General features: G+C 48.1%; 1 protein-coding gene across 5 annotated transcripts in view; it reads left to right on the plus strand.

The window, feature by feature from the left end:
• The window catches only part of SHANK2 (SH3 and multiple ankyrin repeat domains 2), a 166,456-nt gene extending 156,698 nt beyond the window's left edge, over positions 1-9,758 (plus strand). For all 5 annotated transcript variants that reach the window (XM_072119097.1, XM_072119095.1, XM_072119096.1 and 2 more), the window contains one exon: positions 6,730-9,758. In XM_072119097.1, the coding sequence (XP_071975198.1) occupies positions 6,730-7,285 (556 nt within the window). In that variant the 3' untranslated portion in view covers positions 7,286-9,758. The remainder of the gene's footprint in view (positions 1-6,729) is intronic.
• The last annotated feature ends 4,820 nt before the right edge of the window (positions 9,759-14,578 follow it).

Raw genomic sequence — 14,578 nt, forward strand, 5'->3', positions numbered from 1 at the left:
TGACAAGGGGGCGTCCTCTACTCCTACACCTGTAACCATGACAAGGGGCGTCCTCTACACCTACACCTGTAACCATGACAAGGGGGCGTCCTCTACACCTACACCTGTAACCATGACAAGGGGGAGTCCTCTACACCTACACCTGTAACCATGACAAGGGGGCGTCCTCTACTCCTACACCTGTAACCATGACAAGGGGGCGTCCTCTACACCTACACCTGTAACCATGACAAGGAGCGTCCTCTACACCTACACCTGTGACCATGACAAGGGGGCGTCCTCTACACCTACACCTGTAACCATGACAAGGAGCGTCCTCTACACCTACACCTGTGACCATGACAAGGGACGTCCTCTACACCTGTACCCATGACAAGGGGGAGTCCTCTACACCTACACCTGTAACCATGACAAGGGGGCGTCCTCTACACCTACACCTGTAACCATGACAAGGGGGCGTCCTCTACACCTGTAACCATGACAAGGGACGTCCTCTACACCTGTAACCATGACAAGGGACGTCCTCTACACCTGTAACCATGACAAGGAGCGTCCTCTACACCTACACCTGTAACCATGACAAGGGGGCGTCCTCTACTCCTACACCTGTAACCATGACAAGGAGCGTCCTCTACACCTACACCTGTAACCATGACAAGGGGGTGTCCTCTACACCTACACCTGTAACCATGACAAGGGGGCGTCCTCTACACCTACACCTGTAACCATGACAAGGGGGTGTCCTCTACACCTACACCTGTAACCATGACAAGGGGGCGTCCTCTACACCTGTAACCATGACAAGGGGGCGTCCTCTACACCTGTAACCATGACAATGGGGGGCGTCCTCTACACCTACACCTGTACCCATGACAAGGGGGTGTCCTCTACACCTACACCTGTAACCATGACAAGGGGGCGTCCTCTACACCTACACCTGTAACCATGACAAGGGGGCGTCCTCTACACCTACACCTGTAACCATGACAAGGGGACGTCCTCTACACCTACACCTGTAACCATAACAAGGAGCGTCCTCTACACCTACACCTGTAACCATGACAAGGAGCGTCCTCTACACCTCCACCTGTAACCATGACAAGGGGGAGTCCTCTACACCTACACCTGTAACCATGACAAGGCGGTGTCCTCTACACCTATACCTGTAACCATGACAAGGGGGAGTCCTCTACACCTACACCTGTAACCATGACAAGGGGACGTCCTCTACACCTACACCTGTAACCATGACAAGGGGGAGTCCTCTACACCTACACCTGTACCCATGACAAGGGGGAGTCCTCTACACCTACACCTGTAACCATGACAAGGGGGCGTCCTCTACACCTACACCTGTAACCATGACAAGGGGGCGTCCTCTATACCTAGACCTGTAACCATGACAAGGAGCGTCCTCTACACCTACACCTGTAACCATGACAAGGGGGCGTCCTCTACACCTACACCTGTAACCATGACAAGGGGGCGTCCTCTACACCTAGACCTGTAACCATGACAAGGAGCGTCCTCTACACCTGTAACCATGACAAGGGGGCGTCCTCTACACCTACACCTGTAACCATGACAAGGGACGTCATCTACACCTAGACCTGTAACCATGACAAGGAGCGTCCTCTACACCTGTAACCATGACAAGGAGCGTCCTCTACGCCTACACCTGTAACCATGACAAGGGGGCGTCCTCTACACCTACACCTGTAACCATGACAAGGGGGTGTCCTCTACACCTGTAACCATGACAAGGAGCGTCCTCTACACCTACACCTGTACCCATGACAAGGGGGCGTCCTCTACACCTACACCTGTAACCATGACAAGGGAGCGTCCTCTACACCTACACCTGTAACCATGACAAGGGGGAGTCCTCTACACCTCCACCTGTAACCATGACAAGGGGGCGTCCTCTACACCTACACCTGTAACCATGACAAGGGGGAGTCCTCTACACCTCCACCTGTAACCATGACAAGGGGAAGTCCTCTACACCTGTAACCATGACAAGGGACGTCCTCTACACCTGTACCCATGACAAGGGGGAGTCCTCTACACCTACACCTGTAACCATGACAAGGGGGCGTCCTCTACACCTACACCTGTAACCATGACAAGGGGGCGTCCTCTACACCTACACCTGTAACCATGACAAGGGGGCGTCCTCTACACCTAGACCTGTAACCATGACAAGGGGGCGTCCTCTACACCTACACCTGTAACCATGACAAGGGGGCGTCCTCTACACCTGTAACCATGACAAGGGGGCGTCCTCTACACCTACACCTGTAACCATGACAATGGGATGTCCTCTACACCTACACCTGTAACCATGACAAGGGGGCGTCCTCTACACCTGTAACCATGACAAGGGGGCGTCCTCTACACCTAGACCTGTAACCATGACAAGGGGAAGTCCTCTACACCTCCACCTGTAACCATGACAAGGGGGCGTCCTCTACACCTACACCTGTAACCATGACAAGGAGCGTCCTCTACACCTACACCTGTGACCATGACAAGGGGGAGTCCTCTACACCTACACCGGTAACCATGACAAGGGGGAGTCCTCTACACCTACACCTGTAACCATGACAAGGGGGAGTCCTCTACACCTACACCGGTAACCATGACAAGGGGGAGTCCTCTACACCTACACCTGTAACCATGACAAGGGGGAGTCCTCTACACCTACACCTGTAACCATGACAAGGGGGAGTCCTCTACACCTACACCGGTAACCATGACAAGGGGGAGTCCTCTACACCTACACCTGTAACCATGACAAAGGGGGGCGTCCTCTACACCTACACCTGTAACCATGACAAGGGGGAGTCCTCTACACCTACACCGGTAACCATGACAAGGAGCGTCCTCTACACCTACACCTGTAACCATGACAAGGGGGCGTCCTCTACACCTACACCTGTAACCATGACAAGGAGCGTCCTCTACACCTACACCTGTAACCATGACAAGGGGGCGTCCTCTAAACCTACAGCTGTAACCATGACAAGGGGGCGTCCTCTACACCTACACCTGTAACCATGACAAGGAGCGTCCTCTACACCTACACCTGTAACCATGACAAGGAGCGTCCTCTACACCTACACCTGTAACCATGACAAGGGGGCGTCCTCTACACCTACACCTGTAACCATGACAAGGAGCGTCCTCTACACCTCCACCTGTAACCATGACAAGGAGCGTCCTCTACACCTACACCTGTAACCATGACAAGGGGCGTCCTCTACACCTACACCTGTAACCATGACAAGGAGCGTCCTCTACACCTACACCTGTAACCATGACAAGGGGGCGTCCTCTACACCTACACCTGTAACCATAACAAGGAGCGTCCTCTACACCTACACCTGTAACCATGACAAGGAGCGTCCTCTACACCTACACCTGTAACCATGACAAGGGGGCGTCCTCTACACCTACACCTGTAACCATGACAAGGGGGCGTCCTCTACACCTGTAACCATGACAAGGGGGCGTCCTCTACACCTAGACCTGTAACCATGACAATGGGGGGCGTCCTCTACATCTACACCTTTAACCATGACTATGGGGGGCGTCCTCTACACCTACACCTGTAACCATGACAATGGGGGGCGTCCTCTACACCTACACCTGTAACCATGACAAGGGGGCGTCCTCTACACCTACACCTGTAACCATGACAAGGGGGCGTCCTCTACACCTACACCTGTAACCATGACAAGGGGGCGTCCTCTACACCTACACCTGTAACCATGACAAGGGGGCGTCCTCTACACCTCCACCTGTAACCATGACAAGGGGGCGTCCTCTACACCTCCACCTGTAACCATGACAAGGAGCGTCCTCTACACCTCCACCTGTAACCATGACAAGGGGGCGTCCTCTACACCTACACCTGTAACCATGACAAGGGGCGTCCTCTACACCTACACCTGTAACCATGACAAGGGGGCATCCTCTACACCTACACCTGTAACCATGACAAGGGGCGTCCTCTACACCTACACCTGTAACCATGCCAATGGGGGGCGTCCTCTACACCTACACCTGTAACCATGACAATGGGGGGCGTCCTCTACACCTACACCTGTAACCATGACAATGGGGGGCGTCCTCTACACCTACACCTGTAACCATGACAATGGGGGGCGTCCTCTACTCCTACACCTGTAACCATGACAAAGGGGGGCGTCCTCTACACCTACACCTGTAACCATGACAAGGGGGAGTCCTCTACACCTACACCGGTAACCATGACAAGGAGCGTCCTCTACACCTACACCTGTGACCATGACAAGGGGGAGTCCTCTACACCTACACCTGTAACCATGACAAGGGGGAGTCCTCTACACCTACACCGGTAACCATGACAAGGGGGAGTCCTCTACACCTACACCTGTAACCATGACAAGGGGGAGTCCTCTACACCTACACCGGTAACCATGACAAGGGGGAGTCCTCTACACCTACACCTGTAACCATGACAAGGGGGAGTCCTCTACACCTACACCTGTACCCATGACAAGGGGGCGTCCTCTACACCTACACCTGTAACCATGACAAGGGGGCGTCCTCTACACCTACACCTGTAACCATGACAAGGGGAAGTCCTCTACACCTAAACCTGTACCCATGACAAGGGGGCGTCCTCTACACCTACACCTGTAACCATGACAAGGAGCGTCCTCTACACCTACACCTGTAACCATGACAAGGGGGCGTCCTCTACACCTACACCTGTAACCATGACAAGGGGGCGTCCTCTACACCTACACCTGTAACCATGACAAGGGGGAGTCCTCTACACCTACACCTGTAACCATGACAAGGGGGCGTCCTCTACACCTACACCTGTAACCATGACAAGGGGGCGTCCTCTACACCTACACCTGTAACCATGACAAGGGGGCGTCCTCTACACCTACACCTGTAACCATGACAAGGGGGAGTCCTCTACATCTACACCTGTAACCATGACAAGGGGGCGTCCTCTACACCTACACCTGTAACCATGACAAGGAGCGTCCTCTACTCCTACACCTGTAACCATAACAAGGAGCGTCCTCTACACCTACACCTGTAACCATGACAAGGGGGCGTCCTCTACACCTACACCTGTAACCATGACAAGGGGGAGTCCTCTACACCTCCACCTGTAACCATGACAAGGGGGCGTCCTCTACACCTACACCTGTACCCATGACAAGGAGCGTCCTCTACACCTAGACCTGTAACCATGACAAGGAGCGTCCTCTACACCTAGACCTGTAACCATGACAAGGGGGCGTCCTCTACACCTACACCTGTAACCATGACAAGGAGCGTCCTCTACACCTACACCTGTAACCATGACAAGGGGGCGTCCTCTACACCTACACCTGTACCCATGACAAGGGGGCGTCCTCTACACCTGTAACCACTACAAGGGGGCGTCCTCTACACCTACACCTGTAACCATGACAAGGAGCGTCCTCTACACCTACACCTGTAACCATGACAAGGAGCGTCCTCTACACCTGTAACCATGACAAGGAGCGTCCTCTACACCTGTAACCATGACAAGGAGCGTCCTCTACACCTGTAACCATGACAAGGGGGCGTCCTCTACACCTGTAACCATGACAAGGAGCGTCCTCTACACCTGTAACCATGACAAGGAGCGTTCTCTACACCTGTAACCATGACAAGGGGGCGTCCTCTACACCTGTAACCATGACAAGGGGGCGTCCTCTACACCTACACCTGTACCCATGACAAGGAGCGTCCTCTACACCTACACCTGTAACCATGACAAGGGGGCGTCCTCTACACCTGTACCCATGACAAGGGGGAGTCCTCTACACCTGTAACCATGACAAGGAGCGTCCTCTACACCTACACCTGTAACCATGACAAGGAGCGTCCTCTACACCTACACCTGTAACCATGACAAGGAGCGTCCTCTACACCTACACCTGTAACCATGACAAGGGGGAGTCCTCTACACCTACACCTGTAACCATGACAAGGGGGCGTCCTCTACACCTACACCTGTAACCATGACAAGGGGGCGTCCTCTACACCTGTAACCATGACAAGGAGCGTCCTCTACACCTACACCTGTAACCATGACAAGGGGGCGTCCTCTACACCTACACCTGTAACCATGACAAGGGGGCGTCCTCTACACCTCCACCTGTAACCATGACAAGGGGGAGTCCTCTACACCTCCACCTGTAACCATGACAAGGGGGAGTCCTCTACATCTACACCTGTAACCATGACAAGGGGACGTCCTCTACACCTACACCTGTAACCATGACAAGGAGCGTCCTCTACACCTCCACCTGTAACCATGACAAGGGGGCGTCCTCTACACCTACACCTGTAACCATGACAAGGGGGAGTCCTCTACACCTACACCTGTAACCATGACAAGGGGGCGTCCTCTACACCTACACCTGTAACCATGACAAGGGGGAGTCCTCTACACCTGTAACCATGACAAGGAGCGTCCTCTACACCTACACCTGTAACCATGACAAGGGGGAGTCCTCTACACCTACACCTGTAACCATGACAAGGGGGCGTCCTCTACACCTCCACCTGTAACCATGACAAGGGGGAGTCCTCTACACCTACACCTGTAACCATGACAAGGGGGCGTCCCCTACACCTGTAACCATGACAATCGGGATACCCCCTAACGCCTCTGTTCTGTCTCTGCAGGGGCACAGATGTACTGAGTACTGTCTCAGGTAACAGAAACACCACGGTCACTTTCACCGTCCGTCCTGGAGCCAACCAGCCAATCACCTTACAGAACAGGACCCCCGACTTCGATGGCCGGATCGCCGGGATGAGACGAGCTCCGAGCCCCGTGGTATCTCCTGCGGAGATCACCAGAGATATCAAACCTGGTCCTCTCTCCGCTCCTCCCGCCTCCATATCTGACGTCTTTGTGTTACCCACCCCGCCCCCCACCGGGGATCTTTTTGCGATGAACCTGGGGAGAAGCCGGTCCCCCTCCCCATCCATCTTACAACAGCCAATTTCCAATAAGCCTTTCTCAGCAAAACCTGTCCACATGTGGACTAAGCAAGACGTGGCCGACTGGCTGGAGAGTCTCCACCTGGGGGAACACAAGGAGATGTTCATGGACAACGAGATTGATGGGACCCACCTACCGAGCCTTCAGAAGGAGGACCTGATAGACCTCGGGGTGACCAGAGTAGGACATCGCATGAACATAGAACGAGCCTTGAAGCAGCTCCTGGACAGATAGAAGGACACGAAAGTTTTAAAAAAATCTTAATGGGGCCCTTAAAAAACACTTAAGGAAAATCCTAATTTAACTCTTTCTATTACTGCAAGTTTAAATAGTTGTACAGATAATTTATAAGCACAATATTTTCCGGAGATGAGTGGCTGGTCCTACTGCGCAGTCCTGGTGCCACTTTAAAGTTGTAGAAAGAAAAAATGGAGAAGAAAAAAAAAAAAAAACTTTTGTGATTTATTAATAATAAATAATTTCTGTGGAATAAATATTTGGAAAAAAATAAAAAAAACATTAGTTCAACCTTTTTAAAAAAATTATATATATATATATATATATATATATATATATATATATAAAAAGAAGAAATCCCGCCTCCTTTGAACGCACCTGCACCAGCTGAGCTGAGTCGTATTTTCTACCTTTATAGAACTTCATTACGGAAGAACGGAAAACTTTCCTTCGGAAGTGCATACGGTTAGCGGATCTAGAGAGAAGAGATTCCTCGCACCCCCTAATGGATACAAGTCATGTGTCCCTGTCGGGCATCAGAGAGGCCTCCGCCCCTCCCCCCACGCGCCGCTCTGACACCGGATGGGGCTGTAGACCTTACATGCTATTATTTTGCAGGTTCTAATTTGTATCAAAAGTTTAAAATCTATCATTGTAATAAAGTAAAAAAAAATACAAAAAAAACAAGAAAAAAGGTGTTTTACTTGAGACGGTTTTTGGTCATTTTCCCTACGAAGCCCCTTCTTTGTTTTCCTCGGCCCCTCGTTGCAGAGTAGAACCTCTCCGCCCCCCCTTAGAAATGGTCTTGCCGCCATCTTTGTCTTCCACTTGATAATCCTGATATCCTGGTGATAATTCCAGAAGGTATCCAATCGGAAAGGCCATGCTGTGTTTTGTACTGAATGAATATGGTATTACCTCTATGACGTGCCACTTCTCGTGACCACACTAAACTTTCATCTGTTTGCCTTCACGTTAGGCTGAGGGGGTTGTCAGTCTGAGAATTTTTGAAAAAGTTGTGAGTAAAACAAGTCTTACCATTTACCCGATTCAGCAGTCTAGCGAGTCAACTTCCTGCCACCAAACAGGAAGTCCCAGTCACTTCCTGTTTGCAGTCTAGCGAGTCAACTTCCTGCCACCAAACAGGAAGTCCCAGTCACTTCCTGTTTGCAGTCTAGCGAGTCAACTCCCTGCCACCAAACAGGAAGTCCCAGTCACTTCCTGTTTGCAGTTTAGCGAGTCAACTTCCTGCCACCAAACAGGAAGTCCCAGTCACTTCTGTTTGTCAAGAGGAAACAGGAAGTAGACACTTGGCAGGGAAGAAAGACTCTTCTCAGACAACTTTTCAAAAATTTTAAACAGCTTAATGTCCCTTGTAATTGAGGCCATTGCCTACACGTCGTCTCCTTACGCTGCTTCCCCGGAGCGAGGCACCGGATACTCCGCCGGCCATTGTTATTGGCCGCTCACTCTGTGCCTCAGGGTTTCTAGTGAATGTATAATCCATCCATGCCACGTCTGCTTCATCGTCTGTAGGTGATGGCTCAGTTTTCGGACAGCGCGGACCCCACAATGGATATGTTGTTGTTTTTTTTTTGTTTTGTTTTTTTGGAGTGTTATTTTTCTAGGCACCGAACACAAACAGGTATTTACTAGAAACACAATTAAAGAGCTAAATATAAAAGTCTATTTTTACACGGTGTCTTATGGAAGGATGTCTGGGGCGTAACGTGATCGTCCATATTTAATACAAAAAAATAAAAACTTTACAAAACCTAAAAAAAAATTTAAAAAAAGTTGCCATAGATCCTTAAGTGATGACCCGTCCGGCCGCTCGCGGGGGAGGAGCTTCAGGATTCCAATTTTTTGTTACATTGTGTAATTTAGGAGGTTTTTTTCCTCCTTATATCTGGATTCTGTAATTTCTGTGGATACAACACCAAAATTTTTACAAAGAAATAGAAAAAAAAAAAAAAAAAATCTTGTAAATTGTGTTAAAGTTGCACAGCCGGCGGTGAGGGCGGCCTCGGGCTATTTTTGTTATGATTCCGTGTGACTGTTGATAATCTACATCATAGAATGGGGGGGGTCCTAATTTTTTTTTTTTTTTCGTTTGGTTTCGCCCCCCTCCCTGTGATCATTTGTTTCATTCAATTAAGTTTTTTGGGGATATTTTCAATACAACAAAATTTTTATTTGCCCCTCCCCTACCCCTCCCCCACAAGAGGTTTCTTTACAGAGCGTCCGATTCTCTCGTTTGTGTTCTCGCCTGTGTTCACATTGTTAATGTTGCTGTATTTTTTGTGCTTTTAATTCCGATGATAAAAGAACAAATTTTAAGTTAAAATTAAAAAAAAAAATTGATAATTTTTCAAGCTACTGTAATTGCACTTTTTATTTTCTCCCAAATCCTCGATACTATTGTATGGCAACCAAATTACTGTAAGAAATAAATATCTTATTGCACTAAGATTGTGGCTCTGATTGCAGACGATAAACCCCCCTGTATGACCACAGCAGAATCTCTGGGGGGGGGGGGGACACAATATTTGGGGGGAGGGAGCAGGTTTTGGCGCAGCAATTTGTTCAGCCAAAGCCAGAAGTAAATTGTGCAGGAGCAGCAGTGCTGTGTCTCCTTCCCTCTTCTTGCTTTGGCTCAGAAATCTGCACCAAAAACAGCAGCAAAACTTCCATGTGTTCACAGACTTGAAGAGAACCTCTTCCAAAGTAAAGACTTCATTGCCCTTGCCCCTCAATGGTTCCTCTCCGTGGCTGCAATGCAATACTTATCTGCGCTGCACCTGACATCTGTAATGTCTACCCCATGTGTGTATCTGATCCCATGAAATCACAGCAGCCACAATGGAGGAGGGGGGAGGAGTAAAAGTCCATGGAGGCTGCTGTGATTTCATGGGATCAGATACATACATGGGGTAGATGTTACAAATGTAACAGGACCTTAGAGGATAAGACAAGAGGAGAGACAGCAATTACTATCCTATAGGTTGATATATAGGGGGACATTAGTCATAGTCTGTTAGACTGTTTCTCGTTAATTTGGCACATGGCAAAGTTCGGCACTTAGTGGTTCTGAGTCCCTGCGCCTTATCTGACATAGATCCCGTGCAAACATCTGTTCAGGACGCACTCACTATCACTATTTTGCGCCTAAAAAGATGCAAAAAAGGCGCAAAAATCCCCCTACTCTGAGCAGCTGCACTTCCAAAAAACTTCCCTTTTCATTACTAAAAACATAGATTTTAGGTTCCCAAATGAAGAATTCCCTCAATGCAACATGGAAAATACTTCAGAGCAGTTTTATAATGTAACATTTCCCCAGTAACGACTTCATCATTGTCTATGGGATCATCTCTGGGAGTGATTATTGTCTATGGGATCATCTCTGGGAGTGATTATTGTCTATGGGATCATCTCTGGGAGTGATTATTGTCTATGGGATCATCTCTGGGAGTGATTACTGTCTATAGGATCATCTCTGGGAGTGATTACTGTCTATGGGATCATCTCTGGGAGTGATCATTGTCTATGGGATCATCTCTGGGAGTGATCATTGTCTATGGGATCATCTCTGGGAGTGATCATTGTCTATGGGATCATCTCTGGGAGTGATCATTGTCTATGGGATCATCTCTGGGAGTGATTATTGTCTATGGGATCATCTCTGGGAGTGATTATTGTCTATGGGATCATCTCTGGGAGTGATTATTGTCTATGGGATCATCTCTGGGAGTGATTACTGTCTATAGGATCATCTCTGGGAGTGATTACTGTCTATGGGATCATCTCTGGGAGTGATCATTGTCTATGGGATCATCTCTGGGAGTGATCATTGTCTATGGGATCATCTCTGGGAGTGATCATTGTCTATGGGATCATCTCTGGGAGTGATCATTGTCTATGGGATCATCTCTGGGAGTGATTATTGTCTATGGGATCATCTCTGGGAGTGATCAGTGTCTATGGGATCATCTCTGGGAGTGATTATTGTCTATGGGATCATCTCTGGGAGTGATTACTGTCTATAGGATCATCTCTGGGAGTGATTATTGTCTATGGGATCATCTCTGGGAGTGATTATTGTCTATGGGATCATCTCTGGGAGTGATTATTGTCTATGGGATCATCTCTGGGAGTCATTATTGTCTATGGGATCATCTCTGGGAGTGATTATTGTCTATGGGATCATCTCTGGGAGTGATTATTGTCTATGGGATCATCTCTGGGAGTGATTATTGTCTATGGGATCATCTCTGGGAGTGATCAGTGTCTATGGGATCATCTCTGGGAGTGATTATTGTCTATGGGATCATCTCTGGGAGTGATCATTGTCTATGGGATCATCTCTGGGAGTGATTATTGTCTATGGGATCATCTCTGGGAGTGATTATTGTCTATGGGATCATCTCTGGGAGTGATTATTGTCTATGGGATCATCTCTGGGAGTGATTACTGTCTATGGGATCATCTCTGGGAGTGATCATTGTCTATGGGATCATCTCTGGGAGTGATTATTGTCTATGGGATCATCTCTGGGAGTGATCATTGTCTATGGGATCATCTCTGGGAGTGATTATTGTCTATGGGATCATCTCTGGGAGTGATCATTGTCTATGGGATCATCTCTGGGAGTGATTATTGTCTATGGGATCATCTCTGGGAGTGATTACTGTCTATGGGATCATCTCTGGGAGTGATTATTGTCTATGGGATCATCTCTGGGAGTGATCATTGTCTATGGGATCATCTCTGGGAGTGATTATTGTCTATGGGATCATCTCTGGGAGTGATTATTGTCTATGGGATCATCTCTGGGAGTGATCAGTGTCTATGGGATCATCTCTGGGAGTGATTATTGTCTATGGGATCATCTCTGGGAGTGATTATTGTCTATGGGATCATCTCTGGGAATGATTATTGTCTATGGGATCATCTCTGGGAGTGATTATTGTCTATGGGATCATCTCTGGGAGTGATTATTGTCTATGGGATCATCTCTGGGAGTGATCATTGTCTATGGGATCATCTCTGGGAGTGATCATTGTCTATGGGATCATCTCTGGGAGTGATTATTATCTATGGGATCATCTCTGGGAGTGATTATTGTCTCTGGGATCATCTCTGGGAGTGATCATTGTCTATGGGATCATCTCTGGGAGTGATTATTGTCTATGGGATCATCTCTGGGAGTGATTATTGTCTATGGGATCATCTCTGGGAGTGATTATTGTCTATGGGATCATCTCTGGGAGTGATCATTGTCTATGGGATCATCTCTGGGAGTGACTATTGTCTATGGGATCATCTCTGGGAGTGATCATTGTCTATGGGATCATCTCTGGGAGTGATTATTGTCTATGGGATCATCTCTGGGAGTGACTATTGTCTATGGGATCATCTCTGGGAGTGATTATTGTCTATGGGATCATCTCTGGGAGTGATTATTGTCTATGGGATCATCTCTGGGAGTGATCATTGTCTATGGGATCATCTCTGGGAGTGATCATTGTCTATGGGATCATCTCTGGGAGTGATTATTGTCTATGGGATCATCTCTGGGAGTGATTATTGTCTATGGGATCATCTCTGTGAGTGATCAGTGTCTATGGGATCATCTCTGGGAGTGATTATTGTCTATGGGATCATCTCTGAGAGTGATTATTGTCTATGGGATCATCTCTGGGAGTGATCATTGTCTATAGGAACATCTCTGGGAGTGATTATTGTCTATGGGATCATCTCTGGGAGTGATTATTGTCTCTGGGATCATCTCTGGGAGTGATTATCGTCTATGGGATCATCTCTGGGAGTGATCATTGTCTATGGGATCATCTCTGGGAGTGATTATTGTCTATGGGATCATCTCTGGGAGTGATTATTGTCTATGGGATCATCTCTGGGAGTGATCATTGTCTATGGGATCATCTCTGGGAGTGATTATTGTCTATGGGATCATCTCTGGGAGTGATCATTGTCTATGGGATCATCTCTGGGAGTGATCATTGTCTATGGGATCATCTCTGGGAGTGATCATTGTCTATGGGATCATCTCTGGGAGTGATCATTGTCTATAGAATCATCTCTGGGAGTGATCATTGTCTATGGGATCATCTCTGGGAGTGATTATTGTCTATGGGATCATCTCTGGGAGTGATTATTGTCTATGGGATCATCTCTGGGAGTGATTATTGTCTATGGGATCATCTCTGGGAGTGATTATTGTCTATGGGATCATCTCTGGGAGTGATTATTGTCTATGGGATCATCTCTGGGAGTGATTATTGTCTATGGGATCATCTCTGGGAGTGATTATTGTCTATGGGATCATCTCTGGGAGTGATTATTGTCTATGGGATCATCTCTGGGAGTGATTATTGTCTATGGGATCATCTCTGGGAGTGATTATTGTCTATGGGATCATCTCTGGGAGTGATTATTGTCTATGGGATCATCTCTGGGAGTGATTATTGTCTATGGGATCATCTCTGGGAGTGATTATTGTCTATGGGATCATCTCTGGGAGTGATCATTGTCTATGGGATCATCTCTGGGAGTGATTATTGTCTATGGGATCATCTCTGGGAGTGATCATTGTCTATGGGATCATCTCTGGGAGTGATCATTGTCTATAGAATCATCTCTGGGAGTGATCATTGTCTATGGGATCATCTCTGGGAGTGATCATTGTCTATGGGATCATCTCTGGGAGTGATTACTGTCTATGGGATCGTCTCTGGGAGTGATTACTGTCTATGGGATCGTCTCTGGGAGTGATTATTGTCTATGGGATCATCTCTGGGAGTGATTATTGTCTATGGGATCGTCTCTGGGAGTGATTATTGTCTATGGGATCATCTCTGGGAGTGATTATTGTCTATGGGATCATCTCTGGGAGTGATTATTGTCTATGGGATCATCTCTGGGAGTGATTACTGTCTATGGGATCATCTCTGGGAGTGATTATTGTCTATGGGATCATCTCTGGGAGTGATTATTGTCTATGGGATCATCTCTGGGAGTGATCATTGTCTATAGGATCATCTCTGGGAGTGATTATTGTCTATGGGATCATCTCTGGGAGTGATCAGTGTCTATGGGATCATCTCTGGGAGTGATTATTGTCTATGGGATCATCTCTGGGAGTGATTATTGTCTATGGGATCATCTCTGGGAGTGATTATTGTCTATGGGATCATCTCTGGGAGTGATCAGTGTCTATGGGATCATCTCTGGGAGTGATTATTGTCTATGGGATCATCTCTGGGAGTGATT

This window comes from Engystomops pustulosus, chromosome 7 (genome assembly GCF_040894005.1).
Source record: "Engystomops pustulosus chromosome 7, aEngPut4.maternal, whole genome shotgun sequence".
In the NCBI taxonomy this organism is placed as follows: Eukaryota; Metazoa; Chordata; class Amphibia; order Anura; family Leptodactylidae; genus Engystomops; species Engystomops pustulosus.